General features: G+C 42.6%; 1 protein-coding gene across 9 annotated transcripts in view; it reads right to left on the bottom strand.

The window, feature by feature from the left end:
• BIRC6 (baculoviral IAP repeat containing 6) overlaps nucleotides 1-27,477 on the bottom strand; it is a 138,862-nt gene extending 111,385 nt beyond the window's left edge. For all 9 annotated transcript variants that reach the window (XM_080997574.1, XM_080997575.1, XM_080997577.1 and 6 more), the window contains exons 1-10: nucleotides 27,094-27,477; nucleotides 18,987-19,168; nucleotides 15,218-15,355; nucleotides 13,469-13,662; nucleotides 12,344-12,455; nucleotides 10,179-10,261; nucleotides 9,268-9,490; nucleotides 9,021-9,181; nucleotides 7,868-7,926; nucleotides 4,958-6,352 (exon numbers count right to left, since the gene is read on the bottom strand). In XM_080997574.1, coding sequence (XP_080853700.1) covers nucleotides 4,958-6,352; nucleotides 7,868-7,926; nucleotides 9,021-9,181; nucleotides 9,268-9,490; nucleotides 10,179-10,261; nucleotides 12,344-12,455; nucleotides 13,469-13,662; nucleotides 15,218-15,355; nucleotides 18,987-19,168; nucleotides 27,094-27,340 — 2,794 coding nt within the window. In that variant the 5' untranslated portion in view covers nucleotides 27,341-27,477. The remainder of the gene's footprint in view (nucleotides 1-4,957; nucleotides 6,353-7,867; nucleotides 7,927-9,020; nucleotides 9,182-9,267; nucleotides 9,491-10,178; nucleotides 10,262-12,343; nucleotides 12,456-13,468; nucleotides 13,663-15,217; nucleotides 15,356-18,986; nucleotides 19,169-27,093) is intronic.
• Between the last annotated feature and the right edge of the window lies 1 nt (nucleotide 27,478).

Raw genomic sequence — 27,478 nt, 5'->3', positions numbered from 1 at the left:
GCAGGGTGGCTGTCAGCACTAAATTTAGTATTAGAAACTGAGATATGAAAGCTAGGAGCTAAATGGCACCTTAAACCTAGGTTATGGGCACAACAACGGAATGTCTAGGCACTTTTTTATAACAAGAGTACAAAGCTGAAAATGAATGAACTGCAGCCAAAATATTATGTTCATTTTTCACATGGTCCAGTCGTTCCCCTGCCCACCCCCTGATATTCTTAAGAGGGTCTCATCTCCAGTCTTCAGAGAGTAGCTGGAAGTGGGGAGGCAGAAAAAGGTCCTCCTTTCCTTCTACTCTGCAGTTTTAATCTGAAATCTTAGGCGCAATACTGCACCCGGAGCTCAGAAACTGCTCGCACTAATGAAATTCCCTGTCACAAAATGCACCTAGAACGGGAGTTTCAAACACTGACTAAATGTAAATTCAGTGCCAAGTGCAAGCCCCACTGAGATCATCAGCCCCACTAAGGAGTTCCCAGGGTTTGCAGCTGTGCTGAATGTAAATTTAGTAACCACTGCAAGCTCTGCTTTCAGAATGGATCTTTTCAGCTGTGGCTTAACTTCAAGTCACAACTGCAAAGATACTTCCTTTGTTGCATACCTGGTTCTCCACCCTGGCCCCAAGTGATGTGGTTGGCCACAGAGTTCTTAACTAAATAGATCTCTGGTAAAATACAGCAAGCAAGGTTATTTCTAGCAGCTTTGGAGCAATAAAGGGAACACAAACACCAGGGTGCTTAAAATACTGGTGATGAAAAAATGAAAATGAATCTTTTGTCATACTGAACACCTACCTCACTCGTGTTATTATGAACTACTTATCAGAATAACCTTCATAGCTAGACATAACAATTCAGTTAAAGTTTTGTTTCTGGTGATAAGCCATTCCCCATAATAAAGATATTGAAACTTCATTCACTTGTTTACTTCTCTCTGCTTTGTGGTATCCTCCTTGAGATGAAGTTACCAGAATGGCATAGTACTTTAAACATTATAGATTTATGAAGTGGCATCAATTCTTCTATTCAGTTCCCTCCCATATGATTTTTAATGAAGAAGTTCCTATTTTTGCTCTTACAATACCCTTAGTAGATGTCCTCAGTGAGGCAGGGGGAATGGGAACAACACATTAGAACAAAATACTCTTCCTTTTTAAAGGCTAACGCTAGGGATTTTACTATTTCCCTTGCTCAGGATCCTTTCAAAGCTGGTGATGTACCAACTCCCTAAACTGTCAACCTCGCAACAGTTGCTTCAACTTTAAAGTCTGGCATAATCAAGTATTCTGATTATTAAACTGGAAGCAACTGGTATCAGTTAAAAGAAATTCTTCATTGTTCTGCAGCATTTACACACACACACACACACACACACACACGGTATATTTCAAGTGGGATTGATTTGCCAAAAGCAAGCACATTAGAAAAGCATTAGCAATCTCTGTATACATTCAAAATGTTACTATAAAATAAACAATAAAGCAATTAATCAATTGGGTGGAAATTTAAGAACTTTGGGGAGGGGCAGGGAATAGTGAAGTCTCTATTACAAGTCAGAATTTCAGCCAAAAATGGAGAACAAATCAGCAAGCATCTATTTCCTGCTTCACAGCTCTGCAGCTTACCAGAAAAATCAGGTTAGCAAATATACATAAGCTTTGAAATACCATAAAGGGGCAAGAGCCTCTTAGATTAAGCTTAGGGTTGCACACATAATACAACTGGCAGAAATGTAGTTTTATAGACTGACAGTATTCTGCTTATTAAAAAAAACCCTTATAAATTCAAAGGACCATGCAATGCAGTATTATCTCTGTTGTACCTTCAACATTCTATTTGCAAACACTAAGAAGAAATCGTTAGTGGGTTCTTGTCAGGGTTTTCCCATTTCATTTTGCAAATTATTTCCTCCTTTGTCCCACTAACTCACTTCGTTTGAAGCTAAGATTTGCTTGATAAAAAGATCATGTTTGGACAACCATATCTCATCTTAAGAAGCTAAGATATACCGTATTTTTCGCTCTATAACACGCAGTTTTTTCCTCCTGGAAAGTGAGGGGAAATGTCTGTGCGTGTTATGGAGCGAATGCCTACAGATGGCAGGGGAATCCGCTGCAGTTGTGAGCAGTCCGTGGCTCTCTTTCAAACTGCAAAGCGGGTGTAAGCGGCTCCTGTCAGCGAGCAGAGCCGGGGAGGAGGGAGAGAAGCAGATCGGGGTTGGTTGCTTTAAAACAGCCCCGTGCTCTATGTCCCTCTCTCTTCTCCAGTGAGCTGCTAAGTAGCAGCAAAGCTTTTCAGCCAGCCTAGCCGGGAGGAGGGAGAGAAGCAGATCGGGGTTGGTTGCTTTAAAACAGCCCCGTGCTCTATGTCCCTCTCTCTTCTCCAGTGAGCTGCTAAGTAGCAGCAAAGCTTTTCAGCCAGCCTAGCCGGGAGGAGGGAGAGAAGCAGATCGGGGTTGGTTGCTTTAAAACAGCCCCGTGCTCTATGTCCCTCTCTCTTCTCCAGTGAGCTGCTAAGTAGCAGCAAAGCTTTTCAGCCAGCCTAGCCGGGAGGAGGGAGAGAAGCAGATTGGGGTTGGTTGCTTTAAAACAGCCCCGTGCTCTATGTCCCTCTCTCTTCTCCAGTGAGCTGCTAAGTAGCAGCAAAGCTTTTCAGCCAGCCTAGCCGGGAGGAGGGAGAGAAGCAGATCGGGGTTGGTTGCTTTAAAACAACCCCGTGCTCTATGTCCCTGCCTGCAGTTTTTTGCTGTCCGATTTTGGATCAGCCACTGTAGGGGCTGTGTGTGTGTGTGTGCTTGAGCTATCGTTCTCCTCCTCCTCCTTCCTGTTCACTCTCACAGCGCCCCAGCGCTCTCCTGCGACTTTAGAAGTGATACTCTGTGTGTCTCTCTGTGTGTGAGGCATCGTTCTCCTCTTGCTTCCCCTTCACTCTCCCAGCGCCCCTGCTACTTCCAGCGCCCCTGCGACTTTAGGATTGATATTCTGTGTGTGTGTCTGTGTGTGTGTGTGTGAGGCATCGTTCTCCTCTTGCTTCCCGTTCACTCTCCCAGCGCCCCTGCGCTCTCCTGCGACTTTAGGATTGATACTGTGTGTGTGTGAGAGGGGGGGGGGGATCGTTCTCCTTCTCTTGCTTCCCACTCCCAGTGCCCCTGCCTCTCCTGCGACTTTAGGATTGATACTCTGTGTGTCTGTGTGTGAGAGAGGGATTGTTCTCCTCCTCCTGCTTCCTGTTCACTCCCCCAGCGCCCCTGCGACTTTAGGGCGACTTTAGCATGGATCCACATGGATCCTCAGGATTTTTGCATTGGGCTACCCCAAACTCACCGTCAGATCACATGTCTGTGGCCACAGCATGAACCACAAAAATCATACATCCACTGTTTTGTTTAGAATATTTTTTTCTTGTTTTCCTCCTCTAAAAACTACGTGCGTGTTATGGTCTGGTGCGTGTTATAGAGCGAAAAATACGGTAATTGAGCCTTGCATACTTGCATGCAGCCACTTCTCCCTTTGCACAAATGGGGAGAGAAGCCTACAAGTCTTCATGTAATTATAGTCTCTCATTATGTCCAATATCAGGAAACCATAGTTAATGATTTCTGAACAAGCCATGGTTTCAAATCAAAATGGGAGTCTCTTGTTAACTGAAGACTTCCCAGTATGTTTCCTGGCTTGCACGAAAGGAGCGGCAAACCGTGAGGTCTTGTTCATCATATCTCAGCTTAAGACACGCTCACTATAGGGAGAATACAAGCTTTTCCTTCTAGTACATATGTGAACTAATATTGCACAGTATGTCAGATACTTGTGTATCCATTTTCATGGTACATGTCAGGAAAACCCCATTAAAAAATTTATGGATTGGATCGAGCGTTAGGCATATGCAAAGAGGCTGGCAGAAATTTATTTCATAGCCATTCCTCTCCATGACAGCCCCTCAGAAATATTCTATAAGGGCCAAGGTACACTACTGTATGGGTGGGCTGTGGCTTACGAGTAGAACCCCCGCTATCAATAGTTTTCTCTGGGAATAGTTCCTGTGGCGGCTCCTTCCCCTCAGAACACCATGCCACAGCCCATCCATTCATCTGGATCCCCCAGCCGCATGGGAGGGGAACTGAAATCACCCCTGCAGTGAGTGGGGGGTGAAATCTCCTTCTGTCAGCCCTGCTACACACACAACTATGTATACAACCCGCTAGTAATAACCAAACCACTATCCAAATGTTTCCTGCTAAACTGCTAACCCAGTGCATTAACCATTTAGAAAGCAAGAAATTCAATTCTGCATGACCTCAAATTGAACTTCAAAACACTTACTCATCCAAATAATAACTAATAACTAGTTTTCATGCCGGGGTATCCCCCCCCCCGATGTTTTGGCCTACAACTCCCATTGTTGTCTACTATTGTGTCCCCACTGTGGAAGGACGTGTGGATCCAGAATTGGCCTCCACAGTCACTTACGGACTCATTGTTAAAATTGTGTTTATGGAAGACAATCTTACTCGGCTACAAGTGATCGCCAAAGAAGAAGACATACAAATCTACAACAGTAAAAGATTACAGATTAATGAAGATGTCATGGCAAAGGAAATGTAACTATAGTAGGGCATGTCTAAATTGGCAAACCATACATGCTCCACTTTTGGACTCCAGTGCATCTAGAGAACTGGACTGCTGAGCAGAGGGAAAGAGAAAGAAAGCAATTCTAAGGCATGAATTATCAATATATTTTGGAAGCTCAAACCAGAGTTTGGGATCTAATCAAAGGTTAGCAGAAACTGATGTCAGAATTGGCCCTCAGTCTTTTAAAAGAATGATTAACAACACAGCAGGGAGATGATGGACGCCTATTAGAAGCCTTCTAAATGTAAATAAGGAACATAGTACCCCAGCACATTATGTACTGCATTTTGACTTTACAAATTTGATTAGAGAACTGAATAAAGATCTTACCTTTGGTGCATGCACAGAGTCTATCTGTACCCGAGCAGTATATTACAGAGACAAATTTATCTGGTTCCTCGGTACCCTCCTTTTTAGGCGGCTCCACTTTGGCCAGAATTTCAAAGTTTGAAAGATCTAATATTTTTACATATCCTCCCTGAGTGGTTATTACCAGATGCCCAAGAGTAGAAATTTCTGATCTTTTCTCTCTCTCGCTGCCATTCTTAGAAGTTATTTGTATTTCCTCTGTGGGCTCCTCACAGTCGTCTTCTCGATTATCCAAAATGTCTGGTGGGAGCAAAATCAATGAGGTAATGGTATCCTGTGGGTCTTTGATATGTTGGATTTTTATGGGTTCCTCTTCAAGAGTCACAATCCGAGTGGCATAGTTCATTTTGTAAAGTACTAGGTAACCACCACTAGCATTCCGCTGCTCTGGCTGAATTATTAAAGGCGTCTGAACATCTGCTGGTGACTCATTCTGGATCATACCAATATTTGCACCGTTCACTACAGCAAGGCTGGATTCTAGCTCTCCTTTTCTTCTATTACATAGTGCCGAGTTTAATTTATTTAAATTATTCAAGGCCTCTACTTGATTTATTGCACTCAGGGATTCAACAGGGCATGCCCGCAGTCCTATTAACAAATGAACTCCATCTGCACAAGGAGTGATTGAATCTACACAAAAGTTCTCCTCCTCTGCAAACTTTGGCAGCCGTAGGCACTGAACCAAAGTCCCAGGCTTAGGAACCATAGAGCTCCACTTGTCAGAGTCTGGAGAAGTTAGGCTAGCTGTTGCATCTGCAAACTGCTGAATATATGTCACAGGAGGATCCTGCAACAGCAATTGCTCCTGACTATCCAGCTCCATCTCTATGATCTGTGGAACTGTAAAACCATCATCATGTAAACTTTTACTCATGATATTGTTCATCTGTGAAAAGATTTTTCCTGCTTTTTCATCAGATTCCTTAATGCTGTAAAGCAGCAATATAGGTAAAGTCCTCCTTACCAGAGGAGAATTCAGTTCTGAATTAGTACAGGATTCATTGTCAGTTGATCCCTGGTCTGATACACTACCACCTTGAGTCCTGCTTAAATCTTCCAGTGACCTCTGAGAATGACTACTAACAGGAGAGGTAGCAGGTGATTTGTATGTTAATAAACCTCCAGCTAACAAACAAGGAAAGGGAATGTTGTGGTGTTCCAGATGCTTTTCCTTCATCTTTTCACTCTTACAGTTACTTAGGCAAGGATTTGCCCCAAGTTCTTCTAAGTCTTTCACTGTATCTTCAAGTGCATTTGCAACTATTTCCCACTGAAGTTTCTCAGGCTGCTGAAGAATGCTGAGGGCTGTTATATCAAGGCTCACTTCCATGGTTTCCTTTTGTGATGTATGTCCTTTGGGATAAATAAACCAGTGTTAGACAAAAATAAAAATTTATAGCTACATGAGAAATTATGAAAATCCTATCATAAAGCCTAGCAGAATCAATTATCTGGCATCTTCAATCAATGACAAGATAGGAAAATCAGTCAAAGTAGCATATTTTAAGGCTGTTTCACAGATTTCTCAGGAGCAAACCCTGGGTTGCTCCCAGCAGTATACTCAACAGCAGGGGTCACCAACCTAAGCGGCCCACAGGGGTCATTTTACCGGCCCACGAGCTGCCCCTGAACCGCGCTGCCCGCTCAGTGAGCCCCTGTGCACTGCGCTAAACCAGCACAGCACGGCGGGGGATTCACTTTCTTGGCGCCAGAAATCACGTCTGCACATGCACAGACACTGGAAATCATGTCTGCGCATATGCAGATGCCGGAAATCGCATATGCGCAGACATTGGAAATTGCGGGGCTGCACCCGTGATCCAGCCCATAGAGGGGGCTCTGCGGCAGTGTACCGGCCCAGGCAAGGTAAGTCTTGCCGACCCCTGCTCAACAGGGTGTCGCATCTAAGCCTAGTTCCCTGGAAATTTGCCTGTATGATACAAATTTTTATAGAACAAATATAGGCCCAGTTCAGATGTAACAACAAATTATGGTTTGTTTTGACCCAAATGAGCCAGCACTAGTCTCATGCTTGCACAATCAACCCCTCTTTGCAAATATAGGGAGAAGACTTAAAGCTTTTAACTCTGGTTAGCATTTCCCCCCACCTCCAATACATTAAGACGGGAAAAGCATGCAAATATTGGTAGTATTACTGTCTCTACTGCTAAAACGAGATGTGTGGGGGCTATTTCAGGGGTCTCACTTGTAAAGGGAGCAAGGTAAGACAGTTTGCCTCTCCCACCATAAATAAAACAGTAAGGTTTACAATGGCCCTCTGCTTCCCCCATCTGCAGCAATGGAGATTGGATATTTTGCATATTTTGTCAGAGAAAAACAATGTAACTTAGCCCCCAGCCAGCCCAGGCTGCGAGAAAGATCCTTTCAGCAGCTTTGGAGATTGCTCCTACACTGCTGAAAGGATCATCCTTCATCTGAGCCCAATTCATCCACAAAATATTACAACTTGTTAAATGTAAATTCAAATGGCTCTTCCAGACTGTCACTATTTTGCATGTGAAATCAGATGCAATAAGCCTCTATCGTTTTTATTTTTGCAGAAAGGTAGGTGAAAGGAAAATACACAGGAAGATGAGGGATAACAATTGCTTCACATGACACCAGGATATCTCCCCACAAATCAGAATGAATATTTAATAAATAGTGGGTGTCTTATAATCTCCCTGGCAACTTTGTCCAAACAAATTAAGACGAATGTTCAATAAGTTGTTTGGAAGAAACCAAAATATTTTACTACGAAAAGCAGTATACAAAATTCTAGCCGTTTACTGACTTAAGTATACTTAAATCACTCACTGCTAGTGATGCTACATTCCGCACTGTACCAAAGAGATATTGTATGCCTACCAGTCACTGATTCTGATCTGGAATGCTCTTCACTGTCTGAATCCTCCAGTAAATCATCACTAAAGACAAGACAAAGATCACAGAGATGGTGAAGCCAAAGCAGCAATTTAATGTATTAACATTGCACTTAGCGCTAAACTTCTTTAAAAAAAACTTCACAACATTTTCAAAATTAATGTTTATTAATTGTGTAAAAGAGAAGGCTATAAATCATAAATAACGAACACGGGAGAGAAACTCCCAGGGGAACAGAATAATCAGGGAAGGATTTAGTTACAAGAAAGAAGTAGACTCCACTCAGAGCTCTTTGGGAGACTTAGCCTTGAGAGTAAGAATGTATAGGTGGGGGTGGGGAGCGTGTTATGGGAAAGGAAAACATCTGGACAGAGGGGTAGGTGAGAAAAAGAAGTATCACAGGAGATAATAGTCAGAATGCGGAAAGAAGTGGATGATTGCTTTCCTCCCACTCGTTTCAGAGCAGTTCCTCTGTCTATATAGGGCCACATTGATATTGGATTGAAGGGGGGGTTGCAGTAGAAACCTTTTCCTGTAGACATTACATTTTTCTTTGCCAATCAGAAAATGAAAACAATTAAAAACAAAAGCTTCACGTTCCCAAGAAAGGATGTTTTAGCAGGATCTCTCAATGTTCCAAAAATCCACTCTCATTTTCAGGCAAATAAGTACACACAGGTCCCATTTTCCAAACAAAATGTGTTCCCAGGCAAACATTCACATAAGGAGCTAATGATTTCCATTATTTCCTATGGGAATGTTTCTAATCTGTGATTTTCCTCTTCTCTCTCCCTCCTGCCCAAAATTGCTCCAGCCAAACAAAGGAAAAACTGATTTATCCAAACTCCCCTGCTAGCCAATTTGTCAATTCCTCTCCCTCCCTCAGTGGTTTCTGCCCAAAATGGCTGCCACCAGCCAGGAAAACACAAACAAGTAAGAAAGTGGGCAAACTCTGACTGTTGGGATATCTGAATCAGATGTTTGTGTAGCAAGATTTGGGTATAATTATTTGTGCCGAGATTTCTGATAATGAGCATTCTTATAGAAGGACCTGTGTACACTGTATACCAATAACAAATTGTGAACAGCATTTTCTTTGTGCATAACCAGGGCTAAAAAGAGGCAAATTTTAGCATACCTATCTCCTTCCAATTTTGGTATATCTGAACAGCTAGATGAATCTTCTATCCATGCTATTGTTGGTCTTCTTGAGTCGACCCCTGAGCTCTGCTCTCCAGACAACACAAGCTGTTGTACAATTACTGGATCATAAGCATTGATCTCAAATTTTAAGTGCACCTAAGCAAATCCAAAAACATAATGCGATTTAGAAAGACATCCCCATCTAGCAAAATTAGCATTAGAACTCTTAAAATATGAGATACCTTCATAAGTTTTGAAACATCCCATATACAGATCTTTCCTCGTTTCGTTGCAGCAGCTAAAAAGTGAGGACAGCTCCCCGATCCAAAGCAGACTATTCTGTCTGTGCCATCTGTACAAGGAAACTGCGCTGGACTTGTTGCCAGCGTCACCGAGAGGGGCACATTTTGCGTGTGCTCGCCTTTCACAAATGGGCAGTTTGGGGAATGTCTTTCATGTTCAGACCTTAATGGATTAGAAAAATAAGTGTTTAAATGCAATAGCATAAGCTTGTCTCATCAACTTTCTTGATGCGCACAGGCTAGGATCCTTAGCACCTTAACACACAAAGTATATTAAAATACATAAATTGGAAGCACTTGTCTGCTTTGAGAAAACATTGTTCTTAAAATGGCTACAATTTTCACTACAATAATTACTGTAGAATGAGTACTGCTGGCAAATGACTGTTTTCTCATTTTAAAAGTTTGTGTGCATATTTATTTATTTAATGTATATACTACTCTTTGCTCAAGCCAGAGTGGTTTACAACAGGTATATAAGATAAAAACCCACGAATAAGACAATACTTAGAAAACACGTACCACTAAAAAGCAATTGCTAATAGTAGCAGCAATGAGATCTCTCCTCCCAATGCCTGTCCTAGCCGTCCTAAAACTATAAACATATGTGAACGATGCACCTCAGTAGGGAGATACTTTTTATTAAGGATAACATAGAAAATACAAATAACAAATAATGGGTATTGTTCACCACATGCAAAGCTACATTTTAAGCTTTTTATCTCTTTTAAGTTTCGTTACCAGCTGGGCTAGCTAAAAATCTACATAGACCAAATATTGTTTCCTATCTAAAATACTGTACAGTATTGTAATAGAAAGCAAAAAGTGTATCTCAAATATTTTATTCTCACCAAGGTTCATCTGTTGGCTCCCAGCACACCAAACACACACTACACGTAAAACACATGGCTCTGTCATCTCCTGATGAGGCAGGCTGTTAGGAGCGGGGAGGGAAAGAGAGAGAAAATACTAAGTTGTAAGAACACATCAACATTGTAATGAGCTACCTTGGCCATTTAGTATATAAATTGAATTGGGAGTAAGCCGCACTGAAGTGGTATTATTACTGCCAAGTAAACATACATAGGATTGTACTATGTAACACACTCGTTAACCAGGTTCCCAAAAAATGACACAAATAATTCTATGTTCTCAAGGATGCAGCATGGCAAACCACCTTTAAATATGAGATCCAAAAGCAATTTCGCATATGGCACGTGAGCCTGTTTCAAGAGGGGGAAGATCAAATACATCCCACGGCATGTGTCAAACCCTAGGAAACAATTAACTCATGAGTAGCCAATGTGATGTCATCTAATACCCCAGATCATTGTCATGCTGACAGCTGGAGAACAAGAACATCCATGCTGGGTAGCCTGCTTTAAATCTTGAAATCACAGCTCTACCTCAATAATGTTAACCTAAGGTTTATCTGGCTTTCTATTATCAAGATACCCTTCCACATGATTCTCTTTCTAAAGGGACCCTGTACATCCAGCATGCAACTTCTGCATATTAGAGTGCCCTGAGAATGCATTGTAAATATTAATATTCTGCAAACCAAGGGAGTGTCTTTCCAATGATGGTTCCCCAGATGAGGAATACCCTCCCCTCAAAGGTATGTCTGATGCAGATTTATGAGTTTTTGGTACCTGATGAAGAGATACCTGTTCCCTCAGGTGTTTGCTAGACACTAGTGTCTGTTATTATTCTAGTAGTTTCTTTTGGCTGTTGAGGATGTCATGATCATAGAAAATCAACTGAAATCAATGAACTTAAATTAAATCCATTTATTTTAATGGTTACTCTTCATGACTTCGTTAGATATCACAGAATCATAGAACTGTAGAGTTGGAAGGCACAACGAGGGTCATCTAGTCCAGCCCCCTGCAATGCAAGGATCTTTTACTCAACATGGGGCTCAAACCCATGACCCCGAGATTAAGAGTCTCATGCTCTGCCGACCAAGCTATCTTTTATTATGTGCACTGTATTTTATGTCTGTTGCTTTGGGTTTGCCGTTCCATCAAGAGAGGGTAATATTTTAAATAGAATAAAAATAATGTTGCTGGTGGAAGACAGCCATCTTTCTGGTAGATCTGTTTGCTATTACTCATCTTCTCTTTGAAAACAACTCACAGGTTTCCTTGGAAGATAATTCAAAAACCACTGCTACAGCTCAACATCATTTTGGTCTGTCTCATTCAAGAACAGTAATTAAAGTTTTAAGAATAGCATATTGTTCTTGGCTGGAGCCAAAGAAAACAGTTCCAAATACTGTACTTCTAAACAAAGGCTGGAAATAAGTATTTCACAACTTTTGCTCCTCTATATACAGTATTTTATTTTTGTTATTTTTATTTATTAGATTTGTAAACCACCCTTCATTCAAAGATCACAGGGTGGTTCACAACATAAAAATACAAAAACAGAAACAGAACAATAATACATTAAAAAAAACAACCATTAACTCGCCTCCCACAAAAAAACACTTAAAGGCCTGGTTATAGAGAAATGTTTTCACTTGGCACATAAAGATATGTAAAGAAGGCGCCAGGTGAGCCTCCCTGGGGAAAGCATTCTACAAATAGGGAGCCACTGCAGAAGAGGCCTGGTCTTGTGTTGCCGCCCTCAGAACCAGCTGAGGCACACATAGAGCCTCAGATGATGAACGTAGATTTTGGGTTGGTTCCTATAGGGAGAGGTGGTCCAGTATTTTGATGCAATTGCCTTTCAAAAATAATTGCAAAAGTAATAAAATATGGAAAGTTCAAATAATTACTTTACAAGAGTCATTATATAACAATTTCCCCATCTTTCTATTTTGTGAGCTCTTGCAACAGCAACCAAATAGTCACAATTTCACTTTATAGGTCCAAATAAAACAACAGTCTAAACCAGCAGACACCTAGCAAATTGTCTTCCACAGTTATCATATTTGAACATTCAGCATCAAGAATATAATACTACATAATTGTAAATAATGGCCATTTATAAAAGGTGCCGAAAATTTTACCTGATGGTAGAACCCAGCTTGAGCCATGGGATCTGGCTGTGCCCACCTATAACCTACATGAGGCCATGAAGTGAATGTTTCCCGTCTGTTAGCTTCACTATACATCAATGACCTTTAAAAACAGAAAACAGAAATTGCAAGTTTAGGTGTGATAAGAGGCTGCTTAATTTTTGCAACACCCCACCCATCTTAGTTCTGCTGTCCCAAAGAAGAAATATTATTCACTACTGTATTTGCACCTTGTTCACACAACCAGAGATCACTAACATAACTGCCTGCCTCCCATTCCCTGATTCAAAGAGTTTCCTACCCATATATTAATTCCACCACCCATATTCTAACTTTCCACAATAAAAACAAACAACCTCTTCCATCCTTGGGCACCTTTGCCTGCCACTAAAAGGCATTTCCCAAAATGGAGATTTAGCATGTTAGGTCACAAGTCATGCAGGCTTGCTGTATTGTGTTACCAGTGGAGAGATTGATAAAGAGTACCACTCCACAAAAGCCTAGATACATACAACCTACCAACTGCTCTAGGAATCTTCCTTGTGCATCCAAAGGGCGGGCAGGTGTTAATGTATGGGGCTTTCATCTTGATTGTGCTTTGCAATCAAGTTTCTGGTCCTCATATAAGATGGATACATGACAAATGCTTGGTAATGCAGCCCATAGTCATACATACTGGTCCAAAAGGACTTGGTCCAGCAGACCTTTCTGCTCAGGCCCTCTGGGACTGCAAACCTACTGGGACTGTCAAGTCATCTGAAAGACGACAGCACGTGGCTAATGTCTCTATTTGGCTTGGCAGCTTACAGGTCATAAACAGGTCTACCCCCATTCATAAACATTTGTGTTGCAACTGAATACACACTAGCAAGTTGTACTTTTCCCTTCTTCTAACCATCCTACCATCAACAAATTCATTCCTCTTTCAGAGTCAGGAACCTCTTCTTCAAGCCATCTAGAGAAATAAGGTTAAAATGGCACCTTAAAATCCTCTCACCCTCCCACTTACATTATTTCTTCTATTCAAATTAATTCCAAATGTGTTTATATTGGAAACACCTGAAAGTCACATACAAAAAGCAACAGATTGCAACAGATAAATTAGCTTTTCCATACCTATCTACTGATCGGCCAGGCCCCACACCAAGTTCAGGTCGTGCACTGGGCAAGAGGTACGATAATCTATCCATCACAGATGAGGCTACAGGTAAGGCAGCAATATTTTGATTTATCTTCTTGAGTTCATTTACAATGGCACTGGCGACAGACTTCAATACATGATGCGGGAGATGGAACATAACCGTTGCCCACTACAAAGAGAAAAAGCAATGTAGTATGTATATGTGTATGTATACATATATATAAACACAATATTGGACATGCGCTTCAGGTCTATATGGAGATCCTCAAAATCTGTCAGTACGGACCATTTAAACAGCAATGATTCCACTACTTTGAGATGTGGAAAGAACTGGCATTACAGATTGTGACTAATCAGACCTTTGAAGTTTCACATAGTATAGGACAAACTAGGGAATGTGAAAAGCATAAAAAAACATTGAAAATTAACAATAGTTTGATTCCTACTTCTAAGAATACAGTGGTACCTTGGTTTGCGAACATAATGCGTTCAAAAACCAAAGCGTCCTGCAGCCAATCAGAAGCCACAGAAGCTGCACTGGATGTTCAGCTTCCAAAAATCATTCAAAAACCGGAACACTCACTTCCGGGTTTTGATCGTTCGGGAGCCAAGGCGTTCAACTTCCAATGTACGACTGTACTGGGAAAGGGACCTCCCTGATTTTCAGAATCAAACATTCCATTGTGGGAGTTTCCCCAACCCTCGGAAGATACTTTTCCTCACGCACAAAGTGGTGTAGCTGAAAGTGGTTTACTCAGTTCAGGCCACTTTCTGTAGCCCTCCCATCTTGCTACTGTATCTTACACTGGGATTCAGGGAAACTCAAAGACCAGAGCAGAAATTGGGTCAGTTTCACCAATTAATCCAAAATACAAAGAATTATGCTAACACTTGGTAAAGGTCGTTCCTCAAAAACAGTGCAAATATACACCCACGTAGACTTAACACAGCTGATAGAGAGAAACAAGCCTTTTACAAACTGATTAAAACACTTTTTTCATTTTTCCTTTCAAAAACTTAAAGCGAGTAGCTTTAAGGTAAACAAGAAAGACTGGTAAACTTCCTTCTTTTAAGATTAAGCCAGACACATGTCATAGGTGGATTTAAGCAATAAGAAAATTACTTAGCTGACTCCCAGAAAAGTCCCCTGCATGGATTTATGGCATGACTGAGCCTCATATGGTTAAGGGGAACAAGGTTGTGCCCCTGGTCCCACCAAGACACTACCCCTGCCTGTCCAGCTCTCCACAACCCAGATCTACTGTGCATTAAAGCAAAGGTCTACATGGGGAGCCAGCTATATTTGTGGAAACTTCTCCATGCGATCAGGAGACCCAAGCACATAGAGGTGCCTTCCCAAGTACACCCAGCTCCCCTGTCAGATCTTTTCTCAACATACTGAGGTTTAGAGGCAGAGCTGCTAGGAAGGCACAATGTCAGGACATGGCCAGAGCCGCAGCTCCACTTCCCTTTAATCATGGAGTCTCTTCACATAATAAATGTGGGGAGAAGGCAAAAACACAAAAACCTGCATTGAGTTCTCTATCCTTTACATGTTATTATGGCATGCAATTCTGTACATTATTCATGTTTAAGCCCTGAAAGATAAATTAATTGCATATGACAACAAAAACCTGTAAAGATACTTCCAACAACATGCAACAGAAACAGCCAAGAGGTTATCCTTCTAGCATTTGAAAGATTTGAGCGGATAAATCTCTTACCTTTGCAACTTTGTGGTTTGCTGCTGTTTCATGTGAGGTATTTTTTAAGCCCTCTTTCAATTGTGCGAGAAACAAATCATACCCCTCTGTGCTTGACACATCTACCTTCTCGATGCATGCAGATAACAGTTGCTGAGCCTAAGATGTGCGAAATATGTTAAAAATGTCTAAGACAACATCAAAAGATCAGTCCTCGTTCAGTATTATTTATTTAATTTCCTACATCCCTACAAGTCTTACAAACCAACGTATTATATACCCACTCATTATCAAAGTTCTTTTTTTAACATTCAAAGGCTTATCAAAGCTTTGCAGATGCTGGTTTTAGGTATAAATTCAAGGCAGGGAAGTTTAAGAAATATATTCTACGTTGTACAAACATTAAATCTAGATAGCTCTGAGGCACACACTACTAATTTATTACTATTTATTGCATTTGTATCCCGCCTTTCCTCCAAGGAGTTCAAGGTCATATACATGACTCTTCCCCATTTTTACTTCTCAGAGTTGACCTGAGATACTAGTTTCTCAGACCCCAAGTCTATTCAGGCCTTGCTGCTGCTCAGTCACTATATTTACCAGAAATGTTCTCAGAAGCTATTTATATTTATTAATTTGGAGCATTTACTTCTCCCACCCCAGAAATATTCCTGTGGATATTCATGGATCTAGCTCCAAGTAATTAAGAGATAGCTAATCCAAAAGGAACTCCATTAACAGTATAAATATGAACAATTTCCGACATCTACTGAGCTGCCAGCCACCTGAAATCCCAAAGGCAGAATAAGGCCTTGAGTTATTCACCAGCAAATTCTAATCAGGAAGGAGATCCAGCCAGAGGCACAAAGGGCACCCAGCAGAAGAGAAAACAATTTACTACCACTTCCAAAAGCTTGCCTGACCTTTGATATTAACAAAAATTACTCATTCGTGGCGGAAGAACATTGATATTAGAGGAAAAACATTGAGCTACAGTTTGAACATTAGAAAAGAGCAAGGTAATAGTAGGTGGCTAATGGTTTCATTTACCGTATTTTTCGCTCTATAACACGCACCTGACCATAACACGCACGTAGTTTTTAGAGGAGGAAAACAAGAAAAAAATATTCTAAACGAAACAGTGGATGTGTGATTTTTGTGGTTCATGCTGTGGCCACAGACGTGATCTGACGGTGAGTTTGGGGTAGCCTAATGCAAAAATCCTGAGGATCCATGTGGATCCATGCTTTGTAACCATGTTTTTGCGCCATTGCAGCCCCATGAAACAGTGGGTGCGTGTGTGTGTTTTGGTGCAGGCTATAGCCATGGATATGTTATGTGATCTGATGGTGAACTTGGGGTGACCCAGTGCAAAAATCCTGAGGATCCATGTGGATCCGTGCTTTGTAACCACGTTTTAAGTGGGGAGGGAAGGAAAAGCATTCAAGGGACAAGGAGCACGCGTGGGGTGTGTGGAGAAGGATGCTGCTAATAATGCAGGAGAGGGGTTTAAAGGGAGGAGCTTGCATGGGGTGTGTGGAAAAGGAGCTTTTCGGCGAGCTGAGCAGGGAGGGGGGAGGGAAAGAGCACTGTTGCTTTAAAGGAGCCAACCGGACAGCAGCCACTTACAGCAGTGTAAGCAGCTCCTTTCCTCTCCCGCTTTGCTGCTTTACGCAGCTAATGGCGAATCCCCTGCAACCCAAGTCCTGCTTAGCGGATCAGCTGAGACGCTGGGAGAATCGTAATTTCCCCCTCTCCCTCATCCCGTGCCCTCCTGTCCCCAGCAGCCTTTTTAAAAACTTTTTTACTGGTTTTCACTGCGCTCATGGCTCAGAGCCCTCCTGTGCCCTGCCGTCCCTCTGCAGCCTCATTGCTCCGTTTAGAGAGCGCACGGACCTTTGCTAGCTGAGGCTGCAGCAGCTGTTGCTGGCTACGCGGCGCTTTTTCCAGCTCGCTATGGCTCCCGTCTGTCCCTCCTCCCGTGTAAGCGGCTGCTGCCCACTTTGCTGCCATGGCTCTCCTTCCCTCCCTCCTCATCGGCTCCTCCCCCTCCTCCTGGCTGTAAAGCAAGCAAAGCTAGAGCCGCGCAAAGTGGGACAGAAGCCCTGCAAGCGGCTCCCGCTTTGCTTGACTGACGGCAGCCATGGCTCCGGTCGAGTGCATTCGCTCCGTAACACGCACAGGCATTTCCCCTTACTTTCTAGGAGCAAAAAAGGTGCGTGTTTTGGAGCGAAAATTACGGTATTAATTTCAATTTGTAGCCAATTTTTCCCTCTAACTCAGTATTATATACACAAAGTGGCAGCTGCTCTCTAGGATTTCAGACAGCAACATTTCTCAATCTTACCAGGAGATACTATAGATCAAACCTGGGATCTTCTGCATTTGGAGCATGGGTACTACTGAGCTACACCATTCACCATTCCTACTGCTAAACTCAACTGAAGCCCCACCAGTGTGCCATGAAATCAACAGATATATTGTGAGCAAGCTTTTGTGGGCTAGAGCCCACTTCAGACCCTTCAAATGTTAGTTGGCAGCTATGCAGATACATAGATACAGAGCGGGAGAAATGTACACAGTGGGACTAAGTGACCATGAAGAGCAAGAAGCATAGTGTCTGACTATTGTACGTAAAGTTTAAAATGTATGCAAGATAAGCATAATGACTATTCAGCAGTAGTGGGTCATAATACAGTCTTCCTAGCTTTGCTATGCCAACATATAACATATAACATTTAACGGGAGGGGAAACTAAACTTGATCTAAACTTAAATTATTCTTAAACAAATAAAATCAAGCTCATGATAACACTGGTAACCAGGTTTATGTAAATATACACTTTCAAAATGTTATAGTAAAACACACAGCGACCCCTGGTATTTCTGTTGATTCTTACATAGTGTCCTCACAGCATGCATCTCAACTCATTGGGGACACATTAAGAAATGGGGGAGGACAGGGAAGTCAAGAACCTATTCCTATACAATTTACAAAAAAGCCACTTAGCATCTTCAAGCAATTCTTACTCATATCAGCCCAGACAGGCAAGCATCTATTTAAATACATTCTCATCCACTAGTTATTTATTGGTGTACTCAAGAAAGGTTCACCTAATTCTACCAAATCCAGCAGCAGCTAGTAATTTTTAATCTGAATATTTTCCAAATAGCCAATATAGACTTTAAAATAAAGGAAAAGCTATGGATGGGTATTTTCATGAACACAAATGATTTAAACATCAATCTTTCTCCGAAACAGGCAGAACATAAAGAGATTACAGTATATGATCTCAATGATCAGGAATGTATGTATGGGAGAAGGGACTTCAAAAGCACCCTAGATCAAAACTATACAGGGTTTTAAAAGGGAAAAAAACAGGATATTAAAATTAGCCTGGAAACAAAGTGACAAGCAATAGTGCTCTTGCTGTATTGGTGTTATATGCTCCTAGACTCTAAATGCTGACACTCCTCATGAACACTAACATATTCTGGACCAACTGAAGTTTCCAAACTGCTTCATGGTTGCTCTGTGTATAATACATTATACAGTCCAGTTGACAGTTTACCAGGGCATGTACAAACTGCACACATATAGATAAGGAGCAACTACAGTCTTGCACCCTACAGCCGCAGCAGCAACCCTACAATGTATTCTAAAATAATGAATATGTATTACTGCTCTGATACAGACACCTGTAAAATGTTATCCATTAGGCGCACAGTTTAAGCAAAACTAGGAGCCAAGAAAAAATACTGCAGTGATAGTAACAGCTCTAACTACTTACCTCTGTCACTGGCAATTCAAGCTGAACCACATCATCTTGCTTAGAAACAGGTGTTTGCAGAGCTGTGTCTAACAGCAAGATACCATTCAGATCTTTCCTACATCCAACTGCATAATCATCCACAAAGATTACTTTATCCACAGCAGAAATGTACTGACATTTCACCCGTCCACCTGGCTTAGCTGTAAAGAGTAAAAAGAGAACTATGTTAAAACAATTATTCTTCAAATCTTATTAGTAGCTTTGGAGGAGAAATAATAACCACCCTGGCTTTTTAAAATCAAAAGCAATTAATCCTGTTGATGTCTTGGCTAATTGGAATTAGACTTATGGTCATACTTTACCAGCAGGGTAGGAGAGAGATTCTACTAGCTCCAATTCCAACAACCGTGTATGACTCTCTGCTTCCTAGCCTCCTCCTCCCAATAGTAGCTTCTATGAAGTCTTAAAAATCAAACTAAAAACTTGGAACATCTTCAGAAACATCCTGAAGTGGAACACAAGGTAATGCTATCCAAAAAAGAGATACACCATCACACATGTTTTTTACATAAGCCTAAAGTGGATCTTTGGATAAGAACCACTATTTTTTAGATAGTAATTACTATGTATTGCGTGACTCTATGATGTTGTATTCTTCACACCAACAGAAGATTTTGGATCTTCGAATAACAACCAACTTTTTCCCCAAGTGCACCAGGCTCACCATTTGAGAACACCACTTTGTGCTATATAATACATATGCAGCCCCAAACACCTTAAAGAAGTTTTGCTATTAGTCCACAAACACTTTCTGCCTGCGCTACTTATAATTCCACAACGACTGTGTTTTAAAGTTTCCAGCAGCCTCAAAACTTAATCATATTGGTACTTTATCTTATTCAACCTTCAAATTAAATTTCACAAATTGCACACAAAAATCTTACAAAGATTCATGGAACACATCTTCATCTGTATCAAGTTCCACAACCCTCCAGGATCTTTGGAACACCCCATTATCTAGTAAAAGTACTACAGAGCTCAGCAATTCTCAGCTCTATCCAGTGAAAATCAGGTAGGGGATGGGAGTGTACATTATGAAACTGCTGCCCATCTCCTGGCCCCCTCCCCCACTAATCGATGCTGACAATTGCACTGCAATGGGGGAGGAGTCATATGATAAGCCATGTTCATTAAGATGCTGGACCCAAACTGGGATTCACTGGTTAAAACTAAAACTTCAAACTGTATGTGGAGGATGGTTGATGGGCTCACAGTTGCCACAGAATAATCAGAATACGATACAGAATAATCAGAACCCAACAATGGGAGGTTGTGAGTGTTCCTTCACTGGAGGTTTTTATGCAGAGGTTGGACGGCCATCTGTCATGAAAGCTTTAGCTGACTAGATGACTCTTGGAGTCCCTTCCAACTCTACAATTCCACGATTCTATGGTTCTCAAAAAGCAGGCTGTGACATCTTACCAGCTGAAGCTTCTGGACATTTTTAATGGAAATGCCCCTTGCACAGTGCATTGCAACAGCCGATCCCTCGATTACAAAAACATGAAAAATGGCAAGCCAATGTTTTCTAGGGTGGCCCAGCCAGCATAAAAATTATAAGAGATAAAAGGTGCTCAAACAACAGCTGTCACCTGATTCCATAAATAATGATGGTTCAGAAGCACTCCAAGTTATGAACCAGATCCAACAAAAAACTCCAAATATGACATACTCACCCCTCAAAGAAAGCTTCCAAATCCCCACTAAATATTATTCCCATCTTGCCTACATTTAGTTTCAGCTTACTTTTCCACAACTGGCACAATGAGATGGCTGTGAGCACTGAAACCATTGCTCCTGGATCCATTAACACTTATAAAGCTCAATACTATCAGCATGCTACGCTTCACTGCAAATTTCTATCAGACTGTACAATTACCAGCATTGAATGAAAAATAATTCCTTTCAAAAGGGTTTATGTGCAGCAATGTCTACACACGTTAGTGTTTCATGTAAGTGATATTTGCTACATGATAGCATTAAAACCTCCTATTTGTATCATAATGACTGACCAGAAACAATTATTCTTGGTTGTGTCAAATACTGAGGAACATGCATAGATTTCTCCACACCATCAACAGCAAAACAAATGAAGGACATCATCACACTGCTAATTCTGTGTTCAGAAAAGAGCACAGGCAATCTGGCTTTAAATGCACATGAATCAGGCTTGCATGCCTGCAGGCAAAATTTGGCCACCACTGTTAATACTTGGCATGACAGGACTAACACAAAGTCGCGCAGCAGCCTTCATGAACCTGGTGTGCCTCCATATGTTTTGGGCTACAACTCCAATCAGCCCCTGTTAGCTGATTGCTCACTGGAATTGCTGTAGTCCAAAATATCTGAAGAGTACCAAGTTGGCAAATGCTGATTAAACAAGACAGAAGTAAAGAATGATCAAATTCAGCTCAAGTATGTATAAAGACCACTCCTTAAGACGGGTTGTAGTTGCAATTATTCCTAGACAGAATTCTTATTCCTGGAAAGCATATAAAGTTCACCTGAAACTCAAAGTCAACATCTTTACTCGATATGGGTGTTGCTTACAAGGTCAAGTTCATCTACAAAAAAGAAACTAGTACAGTGGTACCTCGCAAGACGAATGCCTCGCAAGACGGAAAACTCGCAAAACGAAAGGGTTTTTGGTTTTTTGAGTTGCTTCGCAAGACGATTTTCCCTATGGGCTTGCTTCGCAAGACGGAAACATCTTGCAAGTTTGTTTCCTTTTTCTTAAAACCGTTAATACAGTTGCGACTTGACTTCGAGGAGCAACTCATAGCACGCGGGTTTTTGAAGACTTTGGTGATTTTTGAAGCTTTTCCAAAACTTTTCCGACACCGTGCTTCACAAGACGAAAAAAACCGCAAGACGAAAAAACTCGCGGAACGAATTAATTTCGTCTTGCGAGACACCACTGTAAAAGTGTTCAGCCAAAAGAATGAATGCTAATAACCCTTTCCCATCTGAGCAGCCCCTTTCTAACATCAACAGTCTGAAAGCCTACATCAAATCACATCTGTCCAACTGCATCACAATCCCCAGATTAGACTGGATGAATTCTGGAAGTTAATAAATTACTACTGATATGAGAAAACAGAACTCAAGACTACCTTATTTTTGTTATATTATTGTATTATTAACAACACTACTTAAAAATTGAATAAACACTCTCTTAAAACACATATGACTGAATACACATGAATGCAAAAGAACTAAAATTATACTTAGGAATATAACCGCTTACACTGCTGAAGTTCCACAGAAGCCAATGGGACCAGTACACCAGTGTAAAGGGCAATCCTGAAGATAGGCTCAAATGCAGGCCAAATGTTAATGTATGGTGAAGAACCGACTGTCAGGGACATGTGACTCATGACCATGACCTGTATATAAAGTTTAGGACAAAATTAATCCTAAATAGTCGTACTTTAAGAACAGAAAGGCATTTCCATGCACAAAGAATGTTGGTGACATTACCGTGCATCCTCAAATAACATGTTTTAAGTACTTTCATATTCTTTACACATTAACTAAAATCAATGCCTCTACTTGGCTTTAACTACCTTCTGGATTTTAATTCCTATTGCAAAGAGATCAGATATCGCAACTAATTCAACTAAAAAGCTACACTACATTTATGATGTAAACTATTTTAAGGAAGTAGATCTTCAATAAGAATTAAAGACTTGTTTAGATATGAAGCTTCTTGACTTTTGCAGTTGTTGTCAGTACTGGTTCCCCATTTTTATTCCAGAATTTATTTTTAGTACTTGCCAATCATCTTCTAAATATACTTTGAAAAGCCAGGCAATTTCACAGGCTGAATATGTACACATCTATGCTTTTATAAAGAAATGTGGCAGGTGATTTCAAAGGTCACAAACAAAAATAAGTGAGCTATCACACAACCCTCTCATCCGCCTTGCTACACCCCACTCTACAGAAGGAGCTTAACCAAGCTAATTTGCTCATCAGGTCAACTTTTCCTCTTTCCTGATGAATAAACATAAACTCAAGATTCGTTTTTATTTTAAGTACTGATTTCATACTAACATTTAGCCAGTAATTCTGCTCACAAAGAGCTGACCCCAAGCTTGCCTGCAGGAGAATTAGCCATTTCCACTACTGATTTTTGGTGATGATGATGATGATGATTATTTGTATACATCCAAATTGGTTCATCCAAAGGTCATAGGGTGGTTCAGAACATAAAACAACAAAATCAGAAGTTGAACACATGTAGATGCCAAACAGCACCAGGGATAAAATTGAACCCTAAGAAACCACACATTGAAGGCTCCACAGGGCCAAAGAACACTCCCTAAACCAGGGCCCCCCAAACTTTTTAAACAGGGGGCTGGTTCACTGTCTCTCAGACACTGTCAAGGGCTGTACTATAGTTTTTTTAAAAAATTAAATATAAAACCAGATCCCGACTTTCAGAGCATGTAAATCACATGGGTGGGGAGGGGGGGCAGAAAACACCCACGCAGAGACCAGGGACGTCGCCCTGCTACTCTCCAAGCAAAACTTCTCCCTCTGCCAATCAGCGCAGGGCGAGGGGAGGCAAAGTTACTGACCCAGCTTTCCCAGCCTGGATCGCTCGCTCTCTTTTCCAAGGGTGACCCCAAGTCAAACACCCCAGCTCCTTTGCATGCCCTGATAGGGTGTCCGCATGTAAACGGCGGGAGACGTTGGCAGGATAACTCCAGCCCGGAGAAGGATGAAGCAGCACCACTGCCCTGAGGATTTGACTGCTGGAGTTACACTTACCACAGGTTCCTCACAGGGCAGCCAGAGGAGCAAAGAAGCAAGGGAGCAGATCGAGGAGGAGGAAGAGGTTTGAAGGCCGCCTCTCCCATTGGATTTGTTTCTTTGCAGGGATCTGCAGCTGCAATATGACTCTGGAAGAGCTCACTGGGGAGCACCAGACTTTCGGTAGCAGCTGCAGCTCAGCTTTGTAATGCATGGAGGTTGGATAGACAGGAGTTTGCCTAAGCGCAGGGACTCGGATTGGCTGCAGAAGCTTCCTGCAGCCAATCTGAAGCCGCGGCAATGTCGCGTGGTCAGTCCCCGTGCAGCGAGGCATCTGTGGCTTCATGTAAAGGAAATGCCACGCCACGCTGGTTTAGCTCAGCGCACGGGGACTGACCAAGTGGGTGGCAGGGTCCACAGGCTGGATTAATGAGCCTGGTGGGCCAGATCCGGCCCGCGGACCATAGTTTGAAGATGTCTGCCCTAAGCATTACCCTCTGGAAATGTCCATCCAAGTAGGACCAGAATCACTACAAAGCATTGTCACCCACCCCTAACTTGGACAGCTGCAACAGAAGAATACCATGGTCATGGCATTGAAAGCCACTGAGTGGTTAAGGAGAATTAACAGTGACACATTTTCCCCGTCTCTCACTGAACAGAGGTACTTGTACAGGGTGACCCAAGCAGTTTCTGTGCCAAAACCAGGCTTAAACCCAGATTGAAATAGATCAAGAAACTCCATTTCCTCCAGGAGCACCTGCATCACATCCATGACCGTCTGTGCAAGAACCTTGCCCAAGAAGAAGAGACTAGCAACTAGCTGGTAGTCACTTAGGTTTGCCTAATCCAGGGAGGGTTTCATGAGGAAACCTGCCCCCCCCCGCCCCAGCTAGTTTTCATCAGCCAAGAGGGGAAAGGGAGCAGAGGGAAAATGGTCGCCCTTACCAATCCAAGCACCTTGTCCACATCCTTGAGCCTTACTAACTGAAACTCATCCCACACAACAGAACTAGACAGTGATGTGAACAGCCCTTGGGGTCATCTGCTGTAACAGTGATGTCAAGATCCCGGTGGATGCAAGTGATTTTATCCTCAAAATGCTTTGCAAACAAGTCACCGCAAGCTACCATTGGTTCTGCCACCTCCTTCAGGCCAGACTGTAGAGGCCCTGCACTACCCGGAAAAGCTCCGCCAGACGACACAATGAGGATGCAATGGAGGCTGCAAAGTATCCCTTCTTTGCTGCCTTCAATGCACTAGGTAACTCAATGATGAGCCCTTACCAGTGCAATTGCATTTGACCAGTTTTCCTACAGACTACAGCAACTCCCCCTCCCTGACCCACAAGTCTGCCCTGATGCTGCACCAAGTACCAAGTTGAGCACAGGTGTGTGAGAACAACTCTACCCTGCTCACCAACTCAGGTCTTGGTAATACAGACCATATTGGCCTCCTCAGCCATAATCAGATAAAAAATGAGAGAGGGCTTACTAGAATGGACCTGGCATTCAGCAACAGCAGCCACTGACCCAGGGGCCCGGCTGACAGGACAACCACAAATACCCAGGTTGGAATTTCTCACCCCAACCCACCATTGCCGCCTAACACTCAAATATCTGTTCCAGGGAGTTGAGGGACTAAACAAAACAGCATGGGAAGTGGTACTGAGGGCTGTAGTAGGAAAGGGGAAAGCAGCTCAAGTTATCTCTCCATCCATCTTCCTCCAGCGGAAGCCCTCACTAGATCGGAAACTCTTTTCCTAACGGAAGTCCTTCTGTTCACAGATCAGAAACTCTGGATGAAGCATAAAGTACAGACAAATATCCAGTGTGCACAGTGGGCAATCTATGGTTGGTTAGGAAAACTTCTATGTGAATATCAGTAGAGGAAAAAGAAAATCAGCATGCTGGCTATGGTGGTCTAGGATTGCACAGCTGAGCAAGGATTTGAGCAGTTCAACATTAGCTACAAGACCATAGTGGCTTTTTATAGACAGTATCATTTAACCTTCTTGTATTCTAAAATATTCTTCTATGTACGCACTCTTGTTCCTGATAATTTTCAGTACTATCCTAGATATCTTTGGTTTTCTCCTATTTTGCATGAAATCGAACAACCCAAACCTTATGTGAGACCCCTGTGTATAGGGCGGTATATAAAGTCAATCAATAATAATACTAATACACAAAACACAAAGTGTGGTGCACAAATAATATACAAATCTTACATTTTCATCCCTTCTTCAGTAATACATGCTATTTCATTTTCTATATATTTACATTTAGATTATATGATATAAATCTGTCAAAGGGCTTAAGACAAATATCTTTAAAATACCAATAACATGTTTCTGTACAACTGTTTTCATCAACAAAGAATGTTCAAAACATCAAAAGATTGATTTAGCTATAACACCATAAGCCATAATATATCAGAAGCAGAAGAGTAGTTTTTCCATACTACTATCTTTATTTTAAAACTTGGTATTTCTAAGTCAATGTATCCAAGAAATAAACCTGATTTAATTCCTACACGAGATCCTCAATGGAAGTGCTTTTGGTATCCTTAACTGAGTACAATCCGAACACAGATTACCACATCCATTTTGCCATGCACAGAAACACAACACAGAGAAACCACAGCCAATCCTGGCTGGCTAACACATACAAAGGCAGCCAAACACATGCATGTGTGTCACAAGCAATGATCTTCTATTTCCTACAGAAAAGAGCTTTAAGCTTCCACCTTTTTGTAAAGAGAAAAACCCTGCTCCCCACCCTAACCCCGTAGGTACAGGCTCTGTCTTTAGAGACTTGTCTGGGAAGCAAGAGCGGGAACAACCGAGATTTTAAAGCGAGAGATTTATAGAGGGAGGAAAAGAGAAAGCGCTTAAAAGAGAAAGGAAACCCTTTGGGAAGGCCCGGATGACGACAGGCAACTTCGGACTCCCAAAGCCACCTATCTCCCTCCCTTCCCACCCACTCGCTTTAACAGCCCCGGCCGGCTCCTTGTCTCTCTCCTGACTTCCTCGAAAGTAGGGAAGGAGAACGGAAGGGTGGGCACAAAGACGCCGGCTCACCTTCGCGCTATGTCAGCTGAGGAAAGGGACTTCCAGGCCCAAGAGCCCAACCGCCACATTAGCAACCCAGCCGGCAGGAGGGGGGGGGGAGGTCTTCGGAGCCTCAGCGGCGTCTCCTCCCGCCGCCCCCCCACCCGGCTTCCCTCTCCTTCACCCTCCCTCCCCCTCCCCCCCCGGCCGCCGGGCCCGGTTTCGAGGCCTGACCCGGCCTCCTTGCCCCCTCACCGCTGAGCGCCGACGCCTGCAGCGTCGCCCCTGAGGTGCCGTCGATGACTTTGATGGCGCCGTGGGCGGTCACGGCCAGGATGGCGTTAAGCGCAGGGTGGTAACAGAGGCTGCAGAGCCCGTCGGCGTCGCAACGCAGGCAGCCGTCCCGCAGCAGGAGCCACTCGCAGAGGCCCGGCCCGGGGCCCGTCGACACCGGCCCCGGCGCCGAGGAACAAGACGCTCCCCCGGCCTCCTCCGCCGCCATCGCGCAGGACAAGAGGCCCGGCGGAGCCGCTCAGTGACAGTCCCGAAAGGAGCCGCCGCCACCAGTCAGCATCCGGGTCCGGAGAAGGGGGGGAGGGAAAAGGGAGAGGGGGAAAGAGAGACAGAGAAAGGGAGCGAG

The sequence above is a fragment of the Podarcis pityusensis genome (assembly GCF_964106645.2).
Source record: "Podarcis pityusensis genome assembly, chromosome: 3".
Classification (NCBI taxonomy): domain Eukaryota; kingdom Metazoa; phylum Chordata; class Lepidosauria; order Squamata; family Lacertidae; genus Podarcis; species Podarcis pityusensis.
Note: the sequence above shows the minus strand (reverse complement) of the source record. Positions and strands in the feature narration are given on the sequence as shown.